Raw genomic sequence first — 24,925 nt, 5'->3', positions numbered from 1 at the left:
ACGAGCGTTGGTGAGGATGCGGGGAAATCAGAAACCTCACAGGCCGCTGGGAAGGGAGTGAACGGTGTAGCCACTAACAGAAAGCATCCTGGTCGCGTCTCGAGAAGCTGAGCACAGAGCTCTCACGTAACCAGCAATTCCGGCCCCCAGGCACACACCTGAGAGAAAGGGGAATCGGGTCCAGACAGACGTGTGCACACATGTTCAGAGCAAAGAACTCTGGGTTAAAGTCTATAGATAAAATTTAAGATAAAATGTTCCTGATGTGACCTGACAGGTCATCCTGGTGTCCAGAAGCCTCAGAGAGAGGTAACGTTGGTTGAAGGAAGGCAGGGTATTCGAATCAGAAAGGAGGACACGCACAGGCTAACGTGGACAGAGTTCCACAAGAGGCGGAAGCAAGCCAGGAGCTATGGGGGTGTTCCAAGCACCGCGCAGGAAGGGGGGCCTAGAGGACACCAGCACTACCCACTGACCACAATTGGGGTGTGGTGCTGAACACAGAACAGAGGCCCGTCCACGACGGGGGAGACCAACACGTGAGGGGGGTCTGGGGACAGGAAAGGCCAGCACACACTTGCAAAGGGGCTCAACCAAACAGGTGGACAAGGGGCTCCGTGGCAGGAGACACCTGTGGGTCAGAACAACTGATGGGGATAAAAACACCAAATGCGTGAAAATTAACATGAAGTTTAGGAACACAAAAACCATTAAAATAATGGTCCGACCTAAAAACATTTTTAAAATTAAAACAACTAAGTGCTTACTCAAAATAAAACTTCCACCACTTACTAGGACTCAAAATCATACAGCAGTAACAACTCAAAAAGCACATTAAAGAAAGACAGCCCACTCAGCACATGCTTATGGCCAGGGGATACTCCCGCCAGGGCTGACTAACCCGGGCTCCAAAGGCCCCATCCCTGGTTCTGGAATTTTCCATCATATAACATGGCCTCCTACTGTCCTGAACACAAATGAAATATTCTTTACTGACAAATCAAATCTGAGAAACATGATGCCACCTTCCCAGCACCTCTTCTATGGAAACGAAAGAACTGAAAAGGATCCTGCCTAGCTGCTTCACCTCCGCTTTTCTACTGCCCTTGGGAGATTCCAGGTTCTGAGTATGTCCACCACTGCCCTCTCACTGCGGGGAACACAACCCTGATCATCAACACGGCACACAGAGCTCTGCTCCCCTCCCAGCCCGCTGTCTGCAGCTATCACCCTGCAACCGGGTCGTCTGCGCTATGCTGCACCCACAGGCCCACCCCGGGCGTGCTCGCCTAACAACCGGAGCTGTGGACGGGGAGGTCGCAGGGGGAAGGGGAAGACTGTGGTGCTCCACGGCAAGGGGTGCTCCGGGCTCACTAGGCAGCGGGTTCATGTAATGCCCACCCTCTGTGAAGAGCAATCTGGTGGGGATGACCTTGGTGAAATGCTACAGAGCAGGACAAGGAAGGGCGACATGAATCAGATGCCTGTGAGAGCTGTGTATACCACAGACTGCTAAAAATCATGAGAAAGGGTTACACACAACAACTAACCAAATTCTCAAGTCACCTGGTTACTTTCACGAGTGGGAGTAAGCATACAGGATACGGACAGCGGGATCCAGCAGCGATGTTCATGAGAAAGGAGACCATCGCATCCCACTTCCCAACATGTGTCGCGGGGCCTAAATGACATCGCAGCACACAGATGTTGTGTGTGTAAAGGACTAACACAAAAAAGCTCTGCGATATGTGAACTCAAAGCAGATGTGCTTGCATTTTAGAATGTGACTTTAAAATGCCTACAACTTACCAAGTCCTTGAAAACTTAACTGCGGCTTGCTTCTCCATCACACCACAAAACCCCCAGCTGATACTCAAAATACACATGATGATAATGCATAAAACCTGACTGGATCCTGACTAAACGAAAACAACAAACAACGCCATAAATGCCTTACAGGAACAGTGGAAAAATTTGAGTATGAACTTAATCCTAAGAGATTAGGGAATTCCTGTTCATGCAGTTGACATGATAATAGTAAGAGAAGTAAGAAAGAGATTGGCCTCAGGGTATCTGGGTGGCTCAGTTAAGCGACTGACTTGGTTTCGGACCAGGTCAGGATCTCACAGTTCAGGTGCTCGAGCCCCACGTTGGGCTCTGCACTATTGACAGCACGAAGCCTGCTGGGGATTCTCTCTCTCTCCCTCTCTCTCTGTCTCTCCCCAACTCACACTTTCTCACTTTCTTTCAAAATAAATAAATAAACTTTAAGATACATTAGCCTTAATTTTAGGTAATTATGATATAAACTGAAGTTTTCACAGGTGAAGTGGCAGGGTATCTGCAACTTCCAAATAGTGGAGTTAAAAAGCAAAGACAGATGTAAATCTACTTCTTGGCGAAATGTTAACTGTAGAACCAATTAGATACATGGATGGACGTTGTCCATCTCAATTTTTTACACACTTAACATTTTTCTTAACACAAAATTAGGAAAGACACACTCTAATGATGTTAGTGACCTGCCAGCAGACTGAGCTGGTTCCCCAATAATCCCACAAACAGTGCTGCCGTCTAACCTCTGACACGTGACCAAGGCCAGCTCGGCCGAGATGCACACATGGTCTGGGGTCCCGGGAGCCTCTCTGCCGCTATCCACAACTGCACGAACCTTGTATTAAGCCAGGCTTCCCTTCATCTCCACTTACAAAAGCTCCTGTTCGGCAAACCTGAGGAGCACAACACCTAACGCAAGTGCACCTGCCTGCAGGCCATACATCAGCAGTGGGGCCACCCGGAACACAGACCGCAGCACTTCATCCATGAGGACACGGGAAGAGCACTGCGGCCAACAGCAGGAGAAAGCTACTCTCCTTCAAGCACAGAAAAAGCAAGGAAAACAAGTAATTTCTAACAAGAGGAGAAAAACGGACTTTCAGACGGAAGGTGAAAACCCGGGGCCCAAGAACTGTTAGCACAACGAAGAGCAGGGTCCAGGCGGCAAGGAGTCGGAGCAAAGAGGCAATAAAGAGTTTCCCTTGAATGATCAGGTTTCTCCAAAGTTCACTCCAAGTTAAATCACAAAAAGCAATTTGAACCTAAACACGGATGGAGACAGTTTGTGAAGGGAAGGTAATTCTGACAGGAGGCAGAATTTCAAGGGAGCTGTGCCTCCGGGAAGCATGGCAAGTAGCCCCCTTCACTGCAGGAGCCGAGGCCCAGGCTGCCCAGCAGACCTCCCATCGGCACCTGACAGATGGCAGCTGTGGTCACGGTGCCGATCCGCCAGGAAAGGGGACTCTGAGTCCACGTTAGACTCCAACTTCCCACGTTAGAGAAGCGGGAAGCACAGCTTTCCCACGCTCATCATGGTCGCAACAGGAAGGCGAGAGAGATAAAAAAGACGAAGCATTCAAAACCAGTACAAAGGGAACACTTCTCTGATGAACTTGGTTGGGTCTCTTCCATCACTCAGAAAACATTAAAGCCTTAATTAGACTTTTACAATTTTAGAATATTATAGAGTTATGAAATTTATCAAAATGTGCTAAGATATGATCCAAGTAACAGGCAACTGTATCACCTGTTGAAAATATTAATGTTTGTAAAACAATATTAAAAACCTATAGCTAAAAGATCTCCACCTACCTAGGAACACAGTGTGAATTCCTCCAAGAGAATTTTTAAGGTCATTCACAAATTTCCCTAAAGTGTAGGGTTGGGAACAAGATAAGGGAGGCTGTGTGTGTGTGTTCTAAGGCGGTGCGGACCCGGAAGGGAGGGGATGGGTGCGATCCTAGCTGTGCAGCTGTTTCCTTCAACGATAAAGGAATGTCATTCACATATTAAAATTACAGCAAACTCAAAAGCTGATGACCACCCATGTTGGAGAAGAAATGAACTTGTACCTTAAGTGAGGCTAGAGGATGCTCTGGGCCAAGCAAGCTCCAGTGGAAGGAAGCCAGGTCTTCATCAGGTAGAATGTGATTCCCTGCAACACAGACACGGCACAGTGAGGAACACGGCGTCAGCGACACGGGGCAAGCCGGCAACACCACACGCATCATCATCTGCAGATACCTCTGCAGCTTCACTTCAGACTTTGCGAGGACTTCGCAAGACTGCCTCCTTTGACACGTCACGTAAAACTTCCACAGAAAAACCGAAAATGCTTCTTCATCTTTTACTAGAGAACCACACACAGCAGGCAGATCTCTTGCAGCTGCCGCATGATGTGGACAGGACAGTTCCCACAGCATTCGAGGTGAACAAACTGTACAGAGCCTGAGCCGCTTGGCCGCCAGGTACTCAGGTCGGTCTGACATTGCGGGGGTTAACGGATACAGCTTTCATCTGCTCGTGAGACCCCAGGCTTCAAACCACACTCTGTCACCTGGGCTCCACAGCAGAGGCAGAGTGCACAGTTACAAAATCGTTCTGAGCTAGGTTAATGATTTGTGCTACCTCCTCTGGTCACTTCCACCACCACCCGCAAACAGATGACGGAGCACAGACCACCCTACCACCAGGAATGCCACTCGGCTGGGTGCCCTATCACCAGGGCTATGTCAAAAACAAGAATCGCATCCAGCTGAGAAACCACATTTTTGGGGAACACTCTCCCTTCACTGTAGTTCTCGAATGCCAGCATACCAACATCATTAGTATGTTACTTCTCTCGGTGATATTTAAAAGTGGTAACTTCCTAAATAATTCTGTGATTTTTTAGATCATGATTTAGTCCCCTCCACACGGAGAAGCCAGATTCATTAACTGGCTGCTAACGGAAAGCAAAACAAGGTGAGTTCTTAATTAATTAACCTTAATATTCTAAACATACAAGTATACAATCCAGGAGTCCTGAACTGCCAGGAATCCAGAGGAGCAGAGTTAAGTCCTACTGTCCTGCTGAGCTTTGCACTGCTTTCCTGTGCTCACACCTGCACAGAACTTTACTGTGAAGTAGGACATGTCTTGGATTTTTGTGAAGCTTCTATTTGAAAAAAAATATGAAGTCAATTCCAACATCAGTAACAGTCTGTTAAAATCTGGGTCACATACTTAATTGAATATTCTACCCAACCTCTACAACAAAACAACTCCTATAGCTGCTCTTCCTGTTACAACAAGGGAAAGGAAATATCCTTTCTCAGTTGAGAACACTGAAACCTTTACACCAAACCTAAACTAAAAATGTTTACCCAATTAAGAGTTTACCTGTTGGGAATGCAAGCTGGTGCAGCCACTCTGGAAACAGGATGGAGGTTCCTCAAAAAACTAAAAATAGAACTACCCTATGACCCAGCAATTGCACTGCTAGGCATTTACCCACGGGATACAGGTGTGCTGTATTGAAGGGACACATGCAACATGTTTATAGCAGCACTATCAACAACAGCCAAAGTATGGAAAGAGCCCAAATGCCCATCGATGCGAGAATGGATAAAGAAGATGTGGTGTGTATATATATACACACACACACATACATACACACACACACAATGCAGTATTACTCAGCAATCAAAAAGAATGAAACCTTGCCACTTGCAACTACGTGGATGGAACTGGAGGGTATTATGCTAAGTGAAATTAGTGAGTCAGAGAAAGACAAAAATCATATGACTTCACTCATATGAGGACTTTAAGAGACAAAACAGATGAACAGAAGGGAAGGGAAACAAAAATAATATAAAAACAGGGAGGGGGACAAAACAGAAGAGACTCATAAATATGGAGAACAAACTGAGGGTTACTGGAAGGGTTGTGGAAGGGGGGGATGGGCTAAATGGGTAAGGGGCACTAAGGAATCTACTCCTGAAATCATTGTTGCACTATATGCTAACTAACTTGGATGTAAATTTTAAAAAATAAAAAATAAAATTAAAAAAAAAAAAAGAACTTACCTATAACTTGTCTAAATTTTTTTTAACTTATCTAAATTTTTATAGAAACTCCAAGCCCTAAATTCATTATTAGATTATTCAAAATGTTAACTATTGCTTTTCATTTATTTTAAAATTTCACATAATAATTTAGCTAGAAGAATACAGAGCTTAAATTATCTCCACAAAAATATATTCAACGTTTCTTAAATATAATAAATGAATACCTTCCCATATTGTAAATTAGCTAAGGGATTCAATATTCTGGAAGCATACAATTTTCCAACTCATTTAAGTTCAATTAATATGCCGCAGTCATTTTGTATAATATTTAATATAAAGTTTTTCATAATATCCCCATCTACATAATCACTTTTAACATCAGAGAAATACCTTTTGCATTATAATATTTGAAAATATGAAACTATACTTAGAAAATTAGTTTTAATTCTCCAAAATCCCAAGTCAGAAATGGACAGAAAATACCAAGTACTGAACAGCATATATTTGAGATTAGATTCAAACAAGGACAATTTTCAAAATCAGAATTTTTGACTAATGTGGTTACACACAGTTTGAAATGCTACTCCAAATAATACATGAAAAACTGTGGCTCCTTCAGTGTAATTTTTAATTATGTAAAACCTTTTGGAATGTTTATAAATGTTCTGATACATAGAAATCTAAAAACAGCCCACAGTATAATTGCCGTTTTACACACTCCAGAGAAAACAGAATGCAGAGAACACAGAATGCACAGGAAGATCCCACTAATCTGGAGACCACGTAGCGTTCACACACAACCACTTGTGTGTCCCAAGCGGCCCCCTACCTGCCACTGTGGCCCACAGGCCACAGTCACAGGAGGGCCTTGCTCGGAGCACACCCACCCACACCGTGATCATGATTCTTAGAAAAGCAGCCTCTAGAGCTGGGTATTCAAGCAGCTGTAGATATGCACGCTGTACCAGACCAGGATGGACAGAAAAGAAAGAAAAAAACTGCAAACTGCAAACAAAAGTGACAGAGAATATAATACCTATCGGAAAGTCATTTTTACAGGAACAAATGTATCAAATTTTAATCAAAACAAGAGTTCGTCTTTTCTAGGCATCCAGCATGAAGCATTCCTCCAAGGAAGTTTTTAAAGATATTTATACGTCTACTTGAAATGTAGGTGTTAGAAACAAGGCAAGATAGCTTATGTCTGTTGTTTCCCTTTCAAAGCAGTAAGCGTCCCCAACATGCAGGAAAGCGACAGCGCTAACTGCACAACGTATTTTCTTCTGAAACAAACATAATTTGTGCCAAAGGGTTAAATGTCTAATTTCCATAGTGAGAATGTGCTTAACATTGGTGATTTTAAAATGTCACTTTCCCCAAAGTATCAGTGAATTTATTCCCAAAATTAGTTGTTCAGCCTGAACAGAACACATAAACAAATATGTATGAACAAAAGAAGCACATTATCAATTGCACCAAAAAATAATACTGAGTAAGGAATACTACTGAGGAGGGGCACATTCCCTGGTTAAGTATAATCCACAACATTCCAACACTGACTTTTTTTTTTTAAATACCAGTGTGTTCCTAGTGTAGAACCCTATCAAATTAAGCAGTTTTCACACTGCCCACCTACCTAACAGAGCGGCAAAGATAGGGAAACGGTTTGGGTTCAGGTCCAGCTGCTTGGCGACCTCATGCATCAGATACTGGCTCGTGGTGAGACTTTTCCCGTTCCGGCTCAGTTTGAGGGCATGGGCACTGAAATAGTAGGGGATGTTGCACAGCGCGTAATCGGAGTCATAGGCGACCAAGCCGTGGAAGCCGTTTTCTCGACAGAAACCGATCACTTCCTGGTGATGGTCCTCAATGCTCTGAGCCACCTGTGCAAGAGAGAAGAGCACGCGGTCAGATCCGCCCCGCTGCAGCACCCACACAGACTCCCCTGTGCAAAATCTGCAAATCCCAGACACAGAAACACCCAAAAGGGCCAAAGAGTCAAAAAACCACAATAAAGGGCACGGCACGTGGCGCACATGAGAAATCTCTGTGGGAACCATCTCCTGGTCAGTAACCAAAATCCCAGCTAGCCAGCAAATTAATTTTCTGTTTCAAAGATCACCTGCTTCAAAATACACAATGCCAGTTGATTCCCTTTACAGTATTATGAAGGAAAACAGAAAGAGAAAAAAGGGACAGAAGAAGAAAATAAAGAAGTGTCAAAGCAAGAGACAGCGAGAAGCCAGCCACCCTGGGGAAACCAAATAATTTCTTCCAAGTAGGAATAAGTCAAATAGGTCAGAAGGATTTGTCTTTTACACAAAAGCCACATGTTACCCACCACCTACCAATCCACTAGTTATTTACACCCTAAAGCACTTGGCACATGGGGATAGTAGTAAGGGTGAGCATTTACCCCAAACATCACTGTAATGTGGTTACCCCGTGCAAAGGACCAGAGCTGGCAGTGCAGCCCCAGCACAGGACCGCCACGGGAACCAGGGCTAACCTCATTGCCTGCTCAGTGATGAAAACCACAAGCCATGGCTTCTTTCCTTGTACTGGCTCTCTCATTGTGAGTGGTCTGCCCCCCGAATCTCCGGGTCGGCAGCATGCTAAGGGAAGGGCAGTGGCAGTACCAGGAGAAAAGTAAAAGGCTCTGCAAATCTCTCTGCTCCCAAAAACATACCAAAAGGCATTGAAAACCACCTTCCTAAAATATATAAAGTCAAAGACAATCAATTCTCCTGTTTCCCAAACTGATTTAACCAACTGAAATCTGGCAGGGTTTTTTGTGTTTGTTTGTTTCTACAATAGTTAAGGTATTTGAGAAAACAGAATTTTAGGAACGCCTGGGTAGCTCAGTCAGTTAGGCGTCTGACTCTTGATTTCAGCTCAGGTCATGATCTCACAGTTTATGAGTTTGGGCCCCATATCTGGCTTTGTGCCAACAGCATGGAGCCTGCTTAGGATTCTCTCTCTCTCTCTCTCTCTCTCTCTCTCTCTCTCTCTCACCCTCCCATGCTTGTGCTCACTCACTCTCACACTCTCTCTCAAAACAAATAAATAAACTTAAAAAAAAAAAAAAAAAACTACTTTAAAAATGTAAAAAAAAAAAAAAAAAAGAAAGAAAGAAAATAGAATTTTAAACTAAATCCGGTGATACAGCTAACAACGGAAAATTAACTCCCCAAAGAGCCCTAAAGGTGAAAAACATAAATGTAAATTTACTTAAACATAAATTTCTAGAACTATACTGTCCAATGAGTGGCTATACTGAATTAAAATTAAAACTAGATTACCTGCAAACAGTGAGTGCTCACTGGTCACCTGCTGGGTAGGGCCATACAATCTCTCCCATCTCTCACCAAATTTCACAGGACAAGTAGTCACATATTTTGTTGGAAAGTTAGTTATAATGAAATCTCACTCAGAAGCAAGGCATATTGAAAGGAAATATGCATAAAGGAAAAGTAACTTCCTGCATTCTCTTGATAAATATTTTGATAAAAATGTTTTACCTCACAAGAAAAATATAACATACAGTCAATTCACTTGTAGGTCTCAGAAGAACGCAGTTTTGTCCCTTCATCTAACAACAAGGTCTTAGAAGAACGCAGTTTCGTCCCTTCACTAACATGGAAAAGTACAGTTTTAAAAAGTTCTGACATCAGGCCAGCTCCACATCTCCCAGCCCAAGCCTCCAACCCCCATCACTTCAGGACGTAGAACTTTCTAATGACAGCAATGTCCTAAAGGACTTCTAAACCACCAGCAACCCCCGGCTGTCATCCAGGCATCCTTCATCATAAATCTTCACAATCTGCCCAGAAGCCCCAAAATGAGAGGAGATTGTGAGTGGCCACCCCTCGCCCCCCACCCCTCCAAGGAGGTGAAGAGGCAGCGTGGCTGCCTGCTCCAGAGCCGGGCACCCTGTGGACAGGGCACAGAATTACGTGCAGGAGCCGCACACCGTACACTCAATATTGAGTGTCCCGGGAGGGAGTTTATGAAACCGCTCTCCCGGGACACTGAGGCAGGGGCAGTGCTCCTGAGTACCCACAGGCCGGTCACAGCCCCCCCGGGAAGGGCAGCAGGGCCAGCCCTGTGCCATCGCCCACACGGGCCCTCCAGGGGGAAGAGCAGGTGCACTGACCGAGGTGAGCACGGGAGACCATGGGAGTAAAACTCAGAGGAAACAACCTGCATTTTTCCGGAGCCATAAAACGTTCGCACTACTTGACCCAGTAACCTTACTCCATGAAAGGGAGCCTAAGAAACCAGTGCACTGGTAACAAGCGTGGGGAGCATAACACGGGTCCAAGGAACAGGCTTCCTCAGGAGAAAGGGACTGAACATCCATGAGCCAGGTCAACAGGGCAGCCCACGGTGCTGGAGGCAAACGTGGGGAAGGCTTCCCACAAGCAAACCGTTCAGAATCAAGCCCCTGTGCAGAGCCACGCAGAGCTGCTTCCGTGGGAAAGCACTGAAGGGAGAAAGCAAATGCCACCAGTTCTGTCGGGATGGTGCAATTATGCTTAATGAAAACTTCCTTAAAAGAAAAAATTAACAGGCGCCTAGGTGGCTCAGTTGGTTAGGTATCCGACTTCGGCTCAGGTCACGATCTCGCAGTCTGTGAGTTCGAGCCCCGCGTTGGGCTCTGTGCTGACAGCTCAGAGCCTAGAGCCTACTTTGGATTCTGTGTCTCCTTCTTTCTCCGTCCCTCCCCTGCTCACACCCTCTCTCTCTCAAAAATAAACATCTTTTTTCTAATTTAATAAATAAACAGCTAGCAAAGAGGATGGCTGGGTAGACAGAGACAATTTACATGCCACTCATTCATGTAAGGAGTGGATATGTTTGTATTAGTGATGTCCTTGCTCACCCCTGAGCCTGCCAGTAAGTGTGTATATTTCAATGGCCAAAAAACTGGTCAACTTGGGGCACCTGGGTGGCTCATCAATTGGTTGAGCATCCAAGTCTCGGTTTCGGTTCCAGTCATGATCTCACGGTTCATACCGTGCTGTTAGCACAAAGCCTGTTTGGAATTCTCTCTCTCCCTCTCTCTCTGCCCCTCCCCTGCTCAAGTGCGCGCATGAGTGCTCTCTCTCTCTTTAGCTCTCTCAAAATAAAAAGTTATAAAAAAGGCAAAGTGAATGAGTTCTTATTAAGTCACTACAACACTAATCTGCAAATCATTAACAATACCTTAATCCTCCCTCAAAGTATACCCAGCATGAGACAAATAGCTGTCCAATAGAATTAACTTCATAAAACAAAAGATGAAGGAACCAAGCCCATGAGCACAGACTTCACACCTCCAAGCAAGGAGGGCCACCCCGCCCCGCCCCCTCCCATTCTGCTCATGGTTCCACCTCAGGCACCCTGAGTGCTGGCAAGGGGGACAGAACCAGAACACCTAAGTCCCAGTTCTGGATTGAAGTTCATCTGCCAAGCCAGGAATGTACAATTCATAGGTCTTTAAGTTTCCTTCAACTTCCAAAATGCTGGTATTGTCTCCCACCATTAAAACCCACCACGCCTTGGGGCACCTGGGTGGTTCAGTCAGTTAAGCAACTGACTCTTGATTTCAGCTCAGGTCATGATCTCACAGTTAGTGAGTTCAAGCCCCACATCTGTGCTGTCAGCACAGAGCCTGCTTAGGATTCTCTCTGTCCCTCTCTCTCAAAATAAATAAATAAAATAAAACAAAAATAAAATAAAATAATAAACTTTAAAAAATGTCCATCAACTGATGAATGAATAAAGATGTGGTTTGTATATACAATGGGATACTACGTGGCAATGAGAAAGAATGAAATCTGGCCATTTATCGCAACATGGATGGAACTGGAAGGTATTATGCTAAGTGAAATAAGTCAGGCAAAGAAAGATAGATACCATATGTTTTCACTCATATGTGGATCCTGAGAAACTTAACAGAAGACCATAGGGGATGGGAAGGGGGGAAAAAAGTTACAGAGAGGGAGGGAGGCAAACTATAAGAGACTCTTAAATACTGAGAACAAACTGAGGGTGGATGCGGGGTGGGGCAGAGGGGAAAAGGGGTGATGGGCATTGAGGAGGGCACCTGTTGGGATGAGCACTGGGTGTTGTATGGAAACCAATTTGACAATAAATTATATTTAAAAAAAAATACCATGCCTTTAACTGAGGAAAGGCAACATGGCCTCAAGACCACAAGGTGACAGAGACACAATCCTCCCCAACAGGCGAGTGATGAAAGCCTGTTGGGGCCGTACCACAAGAGGACACAGATAAGAGCCAGAGGTCTGGGTGGTGGACACACATGACTCTATGCACTGTCCAACTCATACAACTGCACATCTCACACTGAGAATGAACTTTAACATATGCAAATTAAAACCAGATCAGACAGGACTGACCCCTCTTGGTAATGTGTATCTCGAGGGTGTAGGGGTGCAGGTGACAGCACTGAGACCACTTCATGTGTGGTGGACGAGCCAGGTGTCCCACTGTCAGAGAACGGGGTTACGCTGGGGCAAAGGGAGGAGGCTGGCACAACCCTGTGGTGCCGGCTGAGCCATGGAGACATCCTACGAACTGGTGTGTAGGTGACAACACAGACAGGCAGAGAAATCATCAGACGTAAGTGAGCACATGCACAGCTCCCAGCTGTCAACCAAGGGCTGAAAAGCCACACCTTAGGAGCAAGAACACCCCACCTCCATCTGGTTTCTAAATTCCGTTCACTAAATGGAACCAGGGCCCTTGAGAAAAATGGGTGATGCTGGGGCAGGGAAATCCAAGACAGGCCTGCAGCCACATACCTGTGTACCAGAAAGGAAGGAGGTGCTCAGAAAATGAAGGACACAGGAACCCACCCGAAAGACTCCCAATGGCCAAAGCTGGAACAGCGTGCGCAAGAAAATAAAGAATGTCATGCTGGGTTTTACCCCAAAGTATGAGACAGATACACGGGCCTATAAGAGTCCAAACAAAGGGGAAAAGATGCCCTACAGAAGAATTCCAGCAATAACGTGAAATCCCTCCCCAGCAGCTGAAGCTCACCCACACCAGCCCCTCAAATAGGGGCTGCCCTAAAAGACCACTTCCGAAGCAGCGAAGCAGCAAACCAGAAAACAGGATGAAGTGGTGTCCCGGGGCAGAGGCCGGCAGACTCCAGCATGGTACGCTGCGAAAAAAGGGCACTGCACCTCTGGCCCCCCCCCCCAAAAAAAACACGAGAAAATATCAGGCAGCCCAAACTGGAGGCCAGCCTACAAAACAGCTGCTCACGGATCCAGAGTGCCAAGGTCACCAAAGAAGCAGAGGCTGAGAGCTGTCCTGGCCCACAAGGGCCCGGGGAGACGAGACACTTGAAGGCCACAGGGCACCCCAGATCAGCCCAGAGCCTAAAAGGCCCCAGGTGGAAGGAGGGAAGAGATGGGAACGAAGCACACCCCAGTTCACCGTGCACACCGATGCGAGCTTCTTTAGTTTTGACGACTGTGCGTGCTCACAGGCTGTTACCACGCACGGAAGCAAAGGGAAGGATATTCGGGAACTCTCTGTACCATCTTGGCAACTTTTCTATAAACCTAAAATTATTCCACAGTAAGAAGTTTATTTTAAAAAGAAAAAAGTCAACAGTCTACAAGACACCAGCTGGAAGACTATTTTAAGCTACTTCGCCAGGTGAACAAAGCATTAACGGGCATGAACAGCACAGTCAAAGAGCCTATTGTGTGAAAACATCTCTCTCCGCAGATGGTGGGGCTTCGGGAAGCAGGAGAGCCCACCACAGGTGAGCCTGGGTCATTACAGACCCACAACCATGTGAACCAAGTCCACTTGCCCAGGGCCCGTGGACAACGCCTCAGGACCCGCATCACAGAGCCTGATCAAAGCGAGGGTGCAGGACTGGGTCAGTGCAAGGGTCTAGGCTGCATCAAAACAGGACTTGAGAAGTAATTATTTAATTAAAGATAGAAATTAAATGCCACACGGGCCTCTGGGCGGCTCAGTCTGTTGAGCGTCCGACTCTTGGTCTCAGCTCAGGTCATGATCCCAGTGTCATGGGATGGACCCCCACGTCAGACTCCACATTGGGCATGGAGCCTGTTCGGGATTCTCTCTGTCTCTCACTCTCGCTCTTGCTCTCTCTCAAAAATTAAAAAACAATTTTTTTTTACTTAAATGCCAGAGGTTAAGCTTCAGAGAAGCAGGGTCTGATAGGCACTGGCTGTCCTTCTCTTCCAAGCACCTTCTCTCTGGGCCAGCAAACCCTGCGCTCCCGGGCTCGCCTCCCACCTGACCTGCCCATGGACAGCACCTGCTTCTCTGATTCCCTGGCCTCCAGCTCCAGGCGCAAACTGGGCGCAATACAACGAAACTGGTACACCTAGTTCCTAATTCTAATTTTAGAAGTGAGTAAAAATTATCACATACAATACCGGGATAATTATTTCAACTTAACTCCAAGAAACTATAAAGCAAGCTAAAACACAACGCCCTGAGACCTTCCTTCCTACAAGCGAGTGGTAGTAGGGGGTAAAGCCTCCCCTCCCCCAGAGCGAGCCAAACTTGGAATTGTGTATAGCCTCAGTAAGGAAAACCCTGGGTTGGCTCCCCGAGACCACCACCACCTTAAAGGCACTAGGCCTTCACTGACTCGCTGTGGCTGCCACTGCTGGGCAGATGTGGGGTGCACCCCAGAGCCCCTGCACGCACAACTCAAGCACCGGCTCCGGCTCCTGGCTGGGAACCACGTGGGAAGCACAAAGCGCCTCGCCTGCCTCCATGCCCACCTGGTTCCAGAAACACATACCATCGGGGTGGAAGAGCCTCAGCAGCTGGCAAAATGCCCGCCGCTGGTCCCAGTGAGGGACGCTGCACTGAGCCTCGATGCAGCCTCCGACACTTAGCCTGTGTTCCAGCCTCCAAACCCCAGGTGAATCTTCTCATCTCATGCGTGTCATTAAAAAAGGCATGTCCATTAGAACTCTGTATTTTCACAAGAAATGCTTACCAAAAAGTTCCCCAAGCTTACTCTGAGAGTATAGCTACTTATTAATGCTGACAACAGCTATGGGGACGGTCCCGTCAGACGACGAGCTCACACTGCTACATACTCCTAATCTCCAGGGTCAAGGCACTTGGCACAGGAAGGTTTCTGTCTCTGGCGCCAGGTGGGTGAGCCCCACTGCTCTAACACTTCCTGCACTTTCCCTTCCTGATGTGCAAATCATGCCCTCCCTACCTCACAGGGCAGCAGCGACAGTTAATGAGCTACTACCTGTAAACAGCTCAGTCATTCCTCAATAAGTGCTGACAAAAGTCCGCTACCATTTGTCTTTAAGAAACTGTGTGAGAAAGGATGGGCTTCTTCACACGTTTCAAACATATGGGACCTGAAACACAGTGAGTTGTCTTAAATAGATCTTCTGATATAAAGAAAAAAAAAATACCGTGTGAGGTCTTTGTTTAGAATGGTTTCATGCCAGCTTAGGGAAGAATGCGACACACCCTCCTGCCACCTATGAGATTTAGAAGATGTCAGTTAACCTGAACATAAGAGGATATGAGTCACCTAAATTCTTTTGTTTTTTCAAAAACGACACCTTGATCTGAGCTCTAGTAACCAGGTCCTAGGTGAGTGAGGTCCTGCTCAAGTCCAGCACAGGAACAAGGACGTAAAAGTTAACTCCGATTTGGTGGAAGGTTTTTACTGTTGTTTAAAGAGCAATTTAAAGTTATAACATACATTAGAGATGTCTAAAACTACGTCTCACCCATCATGAAATCTGGAATCAGAGCTGAACAGCTTCTTACCTTACACATCTCTTTTGTATTCTCTAAGAATTGGTTGCAGTGGTCTTAAAAGCCAGGAAAAAGAATTTCTTTTAAAATAAGGGAGTGGAGGGGCGTCTGGGTGGCTTAGTTGGTTGGGCGCCGACTTCGACTCGGGTCATGATCTCACTGCTCATGGGTTCGAGCCCCGCGTCGGGCTCTGCGCTGACAGCTCAGAGCCTGGAGCCTGCTTCGGATTCTGTGTCTCCCTCTCTCTTCCCCTCCCCTGCTTATGGTCTCTCTCTCTCTCTCTCTCTCTCTTTCTCTCAAATATAAAATAAAACATTAAAAAAAAAATTTTTTAAATAAGGGAGTGGCACATGAAAAGATTCTCGACTTCATTAATCATAAAGGAAATGCAAATCAAAACCACAATGAGATACCATTCAACACCCATTTAGGATGGCTACTGTCACAAAAAAAAAAACAAACAAACCATAAATAAGCAGGCATTGATGAGGATGCGGAGAAACTGAAGCCTCGCACATTGGGCGTGGGAGTGTACATGGAAAACAGCAGGACCATTCCTCAAAAACCTGCACACAGAACCACCCTCCATTCCAGGAATTCCACTCCCAGGCATATTCCCAAAGAACTGAAAGCAGAAACTCAAACCGGTATTTGTACACCCATTTTCGTAGCAGTATCATTCACAATAGCCAAAAGCAACCTAGGTGTCCATCGACAGATAAATAAAGAGAATGTGGTGTGTACACACAATGGAATATTAGTCAGCCTTATAAAGGAATAAAATCCTGACACCTGCTATGACATGGATGAGCCTTGAGGACACCATGGCCAGGGAAGTAAGCTGGTCATAAAAGGACAAATACTGGGCAACTCCACTTACATGAGGTCCTTACAGCAGTGAAATTCAGAGACAGAGAGCAGGTGGTGGGTGCCAGGGGCTGGGAGGGGGTGGGGGACAGAAGTTAGTGTTTGGTGGGGACAAGGTTAGGTCTGGGAGAATGAGAAGTTCTGGAGATGGGTGATGAGGACAGCTGCACAGCAGTGAACGTGCTCTGTGACACTGCACTGTACATTTAACAATGGTTAAAACGGTTAAAAAAAAAAAAAAACAACTTTATAGTTTACCACAATTAAAAAAATAAAATTAAAAACATATAATGACAAAAGGAGGGCTGTGTCCCATCTCCCCAATCTCTCAGGAAGCCTAGACACTTGGCTCCAAGAGGTAACTTCCTACTTGTCAAAAGACAGAGGTTTTACTTTTCCTTTAGATGGTAACATCAGAGCGCACCATTAGCACAGACTGTGGCTGCAGGCCATGTGACAGGCTGAGATTCTTTTTTTTGTTGCGATCTTTTTAATAGATTGCCTTGATGCCACCGCTTATCCAATGACAAAACTGTTTTCTTTCTCCACTAAAAAAACAAGTAAGAGTGTGGATGTCATAACGAACATGTAAATTAAACTTTATCAACTTTAAAAACTGGGGTGCCTGGGTGGCTCAGTCAGTTAAGGATCTGACATCAGCTCAGGTCATGATCTCACAGTTTGTGAGTTTGAGCTCTCCATCAGGCTCTGGGCTGACAGCTCAGAGCCTGGAGCCTCCTTCAGATTCTGTGTCTCCCTCTCTCTCTGTCCCTCCCCCACTCATGCTGTCTGTCTGTCTCTCTCTCTCATAAATAAATAAACTTTTTAAAAATTTAACAATTTTTTAAAAATTTTAAAAAAAGAAACACCAACATTATTTGTCCTCAGTGTTTAGTTAGCCTACTATACTAATCTCCTCAAGCTTCAGCTAACTCCTAGCAATCCTGTCCTTGTTAAAAATGTTACTCCAAAATACATTACATGAAAATTTTTACTTTAACTTTTTTTAATGTTTATTTATTTTGAGAGACAGACAAACAGAGTGCAAGCAGGGAAGAGGCAAAAAGGGAGACACAGCATCCGAAGCAGGCTCCAGGCTCTGAGCTGTCAGCACAGAGCCCAACGTGAGGTCATAATCTGAGCCAAAGTCACGAACCATGAGGTCATAACCTGAGCCAAAGTCAGACACTTAGCTGACTGAGCTGCCCACGTGCCCCTCCAATACATGAAAATTTAAGTTTCAGAATTTATGAAGTTGAAACTCAGATCGATCTACCTTATTTCAAGATGGTGACACTTGAGAAGTCTTCATGAACAAGCCCCCTGTCAGTAGACTAAGTTCCTTGGAGGATTCCTTTCTTTCCTATGTAGTCGCTCCTCCATGCCTGGCCAGTAACAGGCACTCAATATTTGCCAAAGGGAAGAAGAATCATCACTGGGAACCAGTCAGAAAAGAGATTATCAGAAATTTAAGGTGAGAAAATAAACCTTACATAATGGCATTGATCCAGATGTTAGAAGAAAATAATGAAATTTCTCTGTCTATATAAATAGTACAAAGCAAATATGTGACTAAAAAGTTCGGCACCCATACTAAACCCACGCGGGAGTGAACGGAGTCCCAGCCCTCCAGGAGCTGACAGCTGGGGATACGCACACAGGTAGCCACAACAAGGTGGAACACAGGAAAGCAGGGCGCTGCACTTGTCCCTGGCCTACCTCTGGGAACATCAGAGGCTCTGTGAAGGAAGGCCGTGCCTGAGATGGGCTTTAAAGTATGAGCAAAATTCCGACCAGCAGATGTGGGCAGTTAGACACGAAGGAGCGCCTCGAGAAGAGCGGGGAAGCAGGCCGTTTCTAGGGAAGCAGGCCGTTTCTGGGGAAGCAGTGAGTGGGCTGGCTGGAGCACTGATGAAGCACAACACAGGAACCGGGAGCCACGCAGGCAGGTGGAAAGAGCTCAGATCACAGGAGGGTCTGAGCCTCAACACGGAGTCTGGATTAATGGTTTGTTCAAGATGTTGGCAGGAATGACTGACCCGAGGGGCCCACAGGCGGCACGACATGGTGTGCAGGATGAGTTCCACCAGTGAAGTGACGGGTGTGGGAGGCCGGTCACAATGCAGATGCGACTCTGACGACTGCCCAGACACAGGTGAATGAAACGGTATCTACCCTTAGTATAAGTCTTGCGCTGTACTTTGTGCTCAATTTTATTATTCTATATCATTTTTTCCCAACAGTGGTAAACACATGATGATCTCGTTTCACAACCACCAATGCGTTTGCACAAGCGCCTGTTAGGCCCAGTGGCTCCACGTGGTGAGTTAACATGGTGGCGGTACTGGAGTGAGGAGGAGGAGGAGGAGGAGTGGGGCACGTGGAAGGTGGCCGGGCTGGTGGAGGGACAGGCAGGCTGGGGCTCAAAATACGGGGGGGGGGGGGGGGACTCTAGGCAAGGAGCATAACCTCGAAGTGGACAGTCATGAGACTCGAACCAGCTAGGGCTACAAGCAGCATCAGACCAAGTGCACAAAGGGTGGAACAGAAACACAGTGAAGACCAGCTCAAAAGGGGTCGGGCTGCAGAGGGGAGACGACATTTGAAGTCAACAGTGAAGTTTCCCACTAAGTACAGGGTCCTGCTCTGGGGTGGCTAAAGCGCAAGCACAAACACAAACACAACGGCCACTGGATGTGAAGGACAGGAGGCAGGGGGTGCGTGGTCAGCTGTGTGAATGGGGCTTGGTAGACTCGGTCTCAAGCGCATACCACCAGCTGTCCGTCAGGTCTGTGCAGGCCACAGGACCAGGCAGGTGTCGCATGAGCACACGGACAGCAGTACCCTCAAAGGGGCAACGCTGGGATTATGAGAAGGAAGAACATGTAATGGAGAGAAGCAGACTATTATCTTATTTCAGGAGCCCCAGGAAACGGGAGCACTTTGATGACTGAAAAGGGTTCGAACAAGGCAGACAGAGGGGAAAGGTTGGCTTTGGTCAGTCTAACTTTAAGAAAAGGGGAGAGAGATTTAGATAAGGTGATGAGTGTTCTAGAAATCAATGCTGAAATCACAAGCTGGGGGCTCGAGGGCAGAATCCAGCCCACAGCCTATTTTGCTTCGCTTAAACAGTATTTTTTAAATGGGATAATTGTAAATAAAGATCTGGATTTCTGGCTTTCCTGAAAAATGTGAAGTCTGGCAATGCTGGCTCAATAGTCCTTTAAGGTTTTTAAAGTTTGTGCATGCACCTCTGCAGGCGCTGGAGAAATTATCGAACACCATGCAGGCATTAAAAACAATTAGAGGGGTGCCTGGGTGGCTCAGTAGGTTAAGCGTCTGACTTCAGCTCAGGTCATGATCTGGCAGTTCGTGAGTTCAAGCCCTGCATCGGGCTCTGTGCTGACAGCTCAGAACCTAGAGCCTGCTTCAGATTCTGTGTCTCCCTCTTTGCCCCTCCCCTACTCACACTCTGTCTCTCTCTCTCTCTCTCTCTCAAAAATAAACAAATATTAAAAAAAATAAAAAATAAAAGAATTAGAACCATATAGATAGACATGGAAAGTTTTTTACATCCTTATAAAAAAAAAAGTAGCTGAATAATGTAGTCTGTGATCATAATGTCAAGAAATTGAAACTACTGGTAGTATATTATTGTGCAAAGTATAATATAAAACATACATAGGCAGCTGCTGTGGAAAACAGCATTGCAATTCCTCAACAAATTAAACACAGAATTACCATACAACGACCAATTCCACTTCTGGGCACTTCTCCAAAAGAATTGAAAGCAGGGACTCGGTCAGATTTTTGCCCACCCAAGTTCACTGCAGCATTCTTCATTATTCACAACAGACAAAACGGGAAGCAACCCAAGCCTCTGTGGGCAGACCAAATGGACGGTCCACAGAATATTACGCAGCCTTTAAAAAGGAGGGAAACTGACACAACATTACAACATGGATGAACCCTGAAGACCTTAGGCTGAGATAAGCCAGCCTAAAACCCGTACAATGGAAGAAAGTAAATATTTTAAACTAAGGATTTTAAAAGGATGACTGGTTTTACTTGTAATGTGGTCAATTTTGAACCTAAGTATTCCCTGGTCAATTTGAGGTCCTTGAGAACAAGGTGTACTGCTGGTGTTTAGCGTCTCTGGGCAGAAACCCTGCTGCTCCCACTCCCACAGTGGCTGGAAAACAGAGCAGAGGCGCTGTGCTATGGGATCTGACCTGGGAGTGAACTGCAGGCAGGCACACCCCCGAGGCATTCTTACACAAAGAAACTGAACTTTGCCTTCAACTCCGCACTTCCCTCTTGAGAAAGTTACTGGTTACTTGTCCCCTGATGTCGCCTACTCAGCAATTCTGTCTCTTTCCATACAAAATGAGTAACAAAACCCTGCGCAGGCCAAATGAGACAGCTCTGTGAAAGGGCCCAGCAAGGGCAGGCACCCGACAAGTCGGTCCCTGTCCACAAGTCGGTCCCTGTCCCACCAGGTACGCCAGGATAGGGACTGTCATCCCCCAAATCTCAAGTCACAGCCGAAACTCACAGACTTCCACTGTCGTAAAACAGCAGCTCGGCTTTCTTATGTCAGCTCTAAGTAAACACGCTAGAGCCCCGACTCAGGGTAAGATCTGAAGGTTTTCATTTTAAACCCACACGCCGACTCCAGACTTGCAGCAGGATCACTAAGAAAAGGTCTAGGGATTTAATGCCACCAAGATTTTTAAATAAATCAGTCCCTCACTGAAGTTTCAAAGGTTGTGATGACTCAAAATACACAAGAGGAAACACTCCCAGTACCTAGCAGAAGCCAAGTTCAGGCCAGGCAGTTCAAACACCTCAACAAAATTAGCCGATTCATACGCCAACTTCTAATGGTTAAAAATATATCATTATTACTGTACAAAAAAATTACAATTATTACTCTACCAAAGACATAGTCTTCTAAGTCAAAAAAGGTTTCTCTAAGCAAAACTGACAGGAAATTAAGCCTTTCTGCCAGTTTACAAAAGCCTAGGAGGCCAACAAGATGGCAGATTTTTATAAGACATGTGCCTCACGTGCCCAACATTACATAGAGTGAGATTTTACGTCAATTCCTTTGTCAATTTTATATAATTTATATAGAAAAAAATTGTGGTTATCGTACAGTAAAATGAACTTTTACGTACTTCTGATGTGTAGCTGTATGTTTTAAAATACGTAACTCCCACCACCATCAGGGTACAGAAAAGTTCCATCACCCCAAAAAGCTCCTGCTGTCCCTTTATGTCCACGCCCAACTCCAACCCCACCCCTCTGGCAACCACTCATCTGGTCCCCATCAATGCAGCCTCATCTTCAGGGGAATGTCATAGAAAGAGAATCACACCTTCTGAGCCTGCCTTCTTTCACTCAGCATAAATTCTTAGAGATTCACCCCAGTAGTTGTCTGTATCTGTATCGATACTTCCTCCCTCTCATTGGTGAGGAAGACTGCACCCTATGGAAGGACCAGTTTGTTTAGTCACCCACCAGAGGATATTTCGTTTGTTTCCAGCACTAGCTATTATGAATAAAACTGCCAGGAACACCAAAGTAGGGATCCTGCATGAACAAAAGTTTCCTTAGGTAATTACCCAGGAGAGGGACTGCTGGGTCACAGGGTGAATGTATATTTAACATTAACTGCGGAACTGTTTTCCAGGGTGGTGCGCCCGCATGCATGCCCACCAGCCACGTGAACTGCTTCCAGAGGCTCAGCACTCTTGCCAGCACTTAGTAGTGTTGGTATGGCTTATTTTAGCCATTCTAACAGGTATACAGTGATATATTCTCATGCTTTTAATTTACTTAACCATTTTAATGGGCATCTTTTAAAAATAGTACACATCGCTCCATTCTCTTAAGAAAACCCTCAGGGGCTCCTCAAATACATAAAATTGTTCTCCTTATTCCAAAGTAGCCCCAGAATTATGTCTGGTTTTTACGGCTTTTTTTAATCTTCTCCCTTTTGAAGTGTCACTTCTTGCTATTAATGGTGCTCCTGCCTTTGGCAGACTTTCCTCTACACCCTTTTCTCACGCTGACCTTAGAAACAGATAACCAAGCTTATCAGAACCACATCTGAAAAGAAGAGGGCAGTCTATAAGGAGATTTGCTTCTCCAGTGAGGAGGAAAGAGAAAGCTTTGGTTTTGTTTTTTGTGGGTTTTTTTTTTTGGGGGGGGGGAGGAGGGGGTCACAGTACCAAAACTTCCTGATCTCTTGTTTGGCTGCTGAGAAATTTCTAGTAGCTAAATTTCTTAGACGTCTTCCAAAACGGTGAGACTGCCAGGTCAAGCGGCCTCCAGTTAATTGAGTTATTATTGCACTAACCTGAGCAACCAACACTATACTATGCTTCTATATTGGGAATCAAAAGCTTAACTAAAGCAAAAAATATCGTCTTGTGTCTGGAAAGCTAAGTGGAAGAAATTATCTTAAATCTAGTGTCCAAACATTCACACATTGGTCAAACTTCTGAGCACCTAGTAGGCAAGCCACACATTCACAGGGATGCAAAGATAAACTTTTTTACAGTTAAATAAAGAATTCAGCAGCGCTCTCAAAGATAGACACACCGAATCCAATCCTTCCTAATATTTGAAAGTCGTCTGACCAAAAGCTCATCCTGTCTTTTCAGCGCTAGTTTCCTCTCGGAATACTTCTCGGACACAGTCAGGAGGTGGATCTCGGCCGGGAGTCCAGGCTGCCTTACTTCCCTGAGCCCGGGCTCCAGGGCAGAAAATGCCAGCAGCCCTAGGCGCTCACCCAAACCCCCAGGGGACGCTGGCTGTGTCTCGGCCAGGCCCACACACCAATCCCCGATCTCCCAGCCGCCTCGACCCGCAGACTCGCAAACCCCGTCACCAATTGCAACAGGGTTGGGGTGGGACTTCCGCTATCACTTTAGGCTTCCCCACCACCATCTCAACTCAGGCAGTCAGGAAGACTGAATTTCAGAAACTTTGGGCTCAAGCGGTTGCAAGCAGAAATAATGGCAAGACAAACAAGTTGTAAGACAGACACGGTGGCCAGAGCCAGAAAACCAAAACAGCCCCCCAGTTTTTTACAAAAAGCAATGAACGAGGAAGCAATCCAAACGAAGCCCAGGGTCATTGATTTGCATGTTATCTCTGCAGTGGCTGCTGGGTCCCGAAGCTGCCCTTGGCCCGGGTGCAGCGTGGAGCCCTCTGCCAAAGGGACAGCAGAGGCTCTGATTACCGGGGTGCCCGGCCCAAAGTGGCCGAGGCCCCCCGTGCGGAGACATCATCCCTGGAAATCCGGTTCCCATTCCCCTTCGCCCTAACTCTTGCCGCTACGCCTTTCGCAACAGATGCACAAAACCCAAGACTGTAAGTCCCAGAACCGACGAGATTCCGTCATGTCAGATCTCACAATTCTTTGAAATCTGGCGCACACAAAACTCGGACAATTTCTCTCAAAAGTGTCGTCTCGGAGGGAACCCGGACCCAAGGCGCGTGTCGCCTCTCGAAAGCGGTGCACCTCGGCAGGCCCCGGCAGGCTGTCCCCGGCTAGGACGCCGTGTGACAGCAGCGAGCGGCTTGCACAACCCCGCCGGGACCCCCTCGCGTGGCCGCGCAGCCCACTCGCTCGCACCGAAAACCTGTTGCTGCGCGAGCACGGTCACCCGCGAGACGAGCGTCGCGCCCGGAGCGGAGGGGAGGGGGGGGGGCCCGCACCTCGCAAGCCCGCGGCGCGGCCGGGGCTCCGGGCTCCCCCGCCCGCCGGACGCCAGGCCGCGCGTCCATCTTGCGCCCCCGCGCCCTCCGACCCCGGACTCGCCCGGCCTGCGCCCTGCTCCCGCCCCTCCCCCCATCCCGGGGGGGGGGGGCGGCGACGACCCCGGCCCCGGCCCCCGCGGGCCGCACCTTGACGTGGAAGCGGATGAGCGCCAGGCGGATGCAGTGCGCCATGCAGACGGGCGGCAGGAACCAGACCTTGGGCGGCGGGGTGCCCTTGTTCTGGACATGGCTGACGATCTGCTGCGCCGTCTGGCGCTCGTTGCCCTGCCGCTTGACCCACTCGTGCAGCCGCGCCTTCTCGAGCGCGCCGTTGAAGAAGACGAAGAGCTCGATGTTGCCGCCGAAGCAGGCCTTGGCCAGCGCGGCCAGGTAGCCGAGCATGTGGTTCCACTGGCCGCCGCTCACCCAGTCGGTGTAGAAGCCGCCGTACAGGCGGTGCAGGCAGTTGTCGGCGTCCACCAGCAGGCGCAGCGGCGTGTGCGGGGGCCGCTGCCGCCCGCCGCCCACCAGGCTGCCCCGGGCCAGCTTCTGCAGCTCCACCGGCACCACGGCGCTCGGGCAGTGCTTCTCGATGT

At 46.9% G+C, this 24,925-nt stretch overlaps 1 protein-coding gene across 1 annotated transcript in view; it reads right to left on the bottom strand.

Annotated features, from left to right (window-relative positions):
- Nucleotides 1-24,923, bottom strand: part of FAM120A (family with sequence similarity 120A) — a gene marked incomplete at its 5' end in the record, with an annotated part of 95,277 nt that extends 70,354 nt beyond the window's left edge. Inside the window, 3 exons of the mRNA XM_049632672.1 lie at nucleotides 3,909-3,991; nucleotides 7,522-7,768; nucleotides 24,477-24,923. Coding sequence (XP_049488629.1) covers nucleotides 3,909-3,991; nucleotides 7,522-7,768; nucleotides 24,477-24,923 — 777 coding nt within the window. The remainder of the gene's footprint in view (nucleotides 1-3,908; nucleotides 3,992-7,521; nucleotides 7,769-24,476) is intronic.
- Nucleotides 24,924-24,925: the final 2 nt, after the last annotated feature.

This window comes from Panthera uncia, chromosome D4 (genome assembly GCF_023721935.1).
Source record: "Panthera uncia isolate 11264 chromosome D4, Puncia_PCG_1.0, whole genome shotgun sequence".
NCBI lineage: Eukaryota > Metazoa > Chordata > Mammalia > Carnivora > Felidae > Panthera > Panthera uncia.
This window is presented reverse-complemented; position numbering and strand designations above follow the sequence as displayed.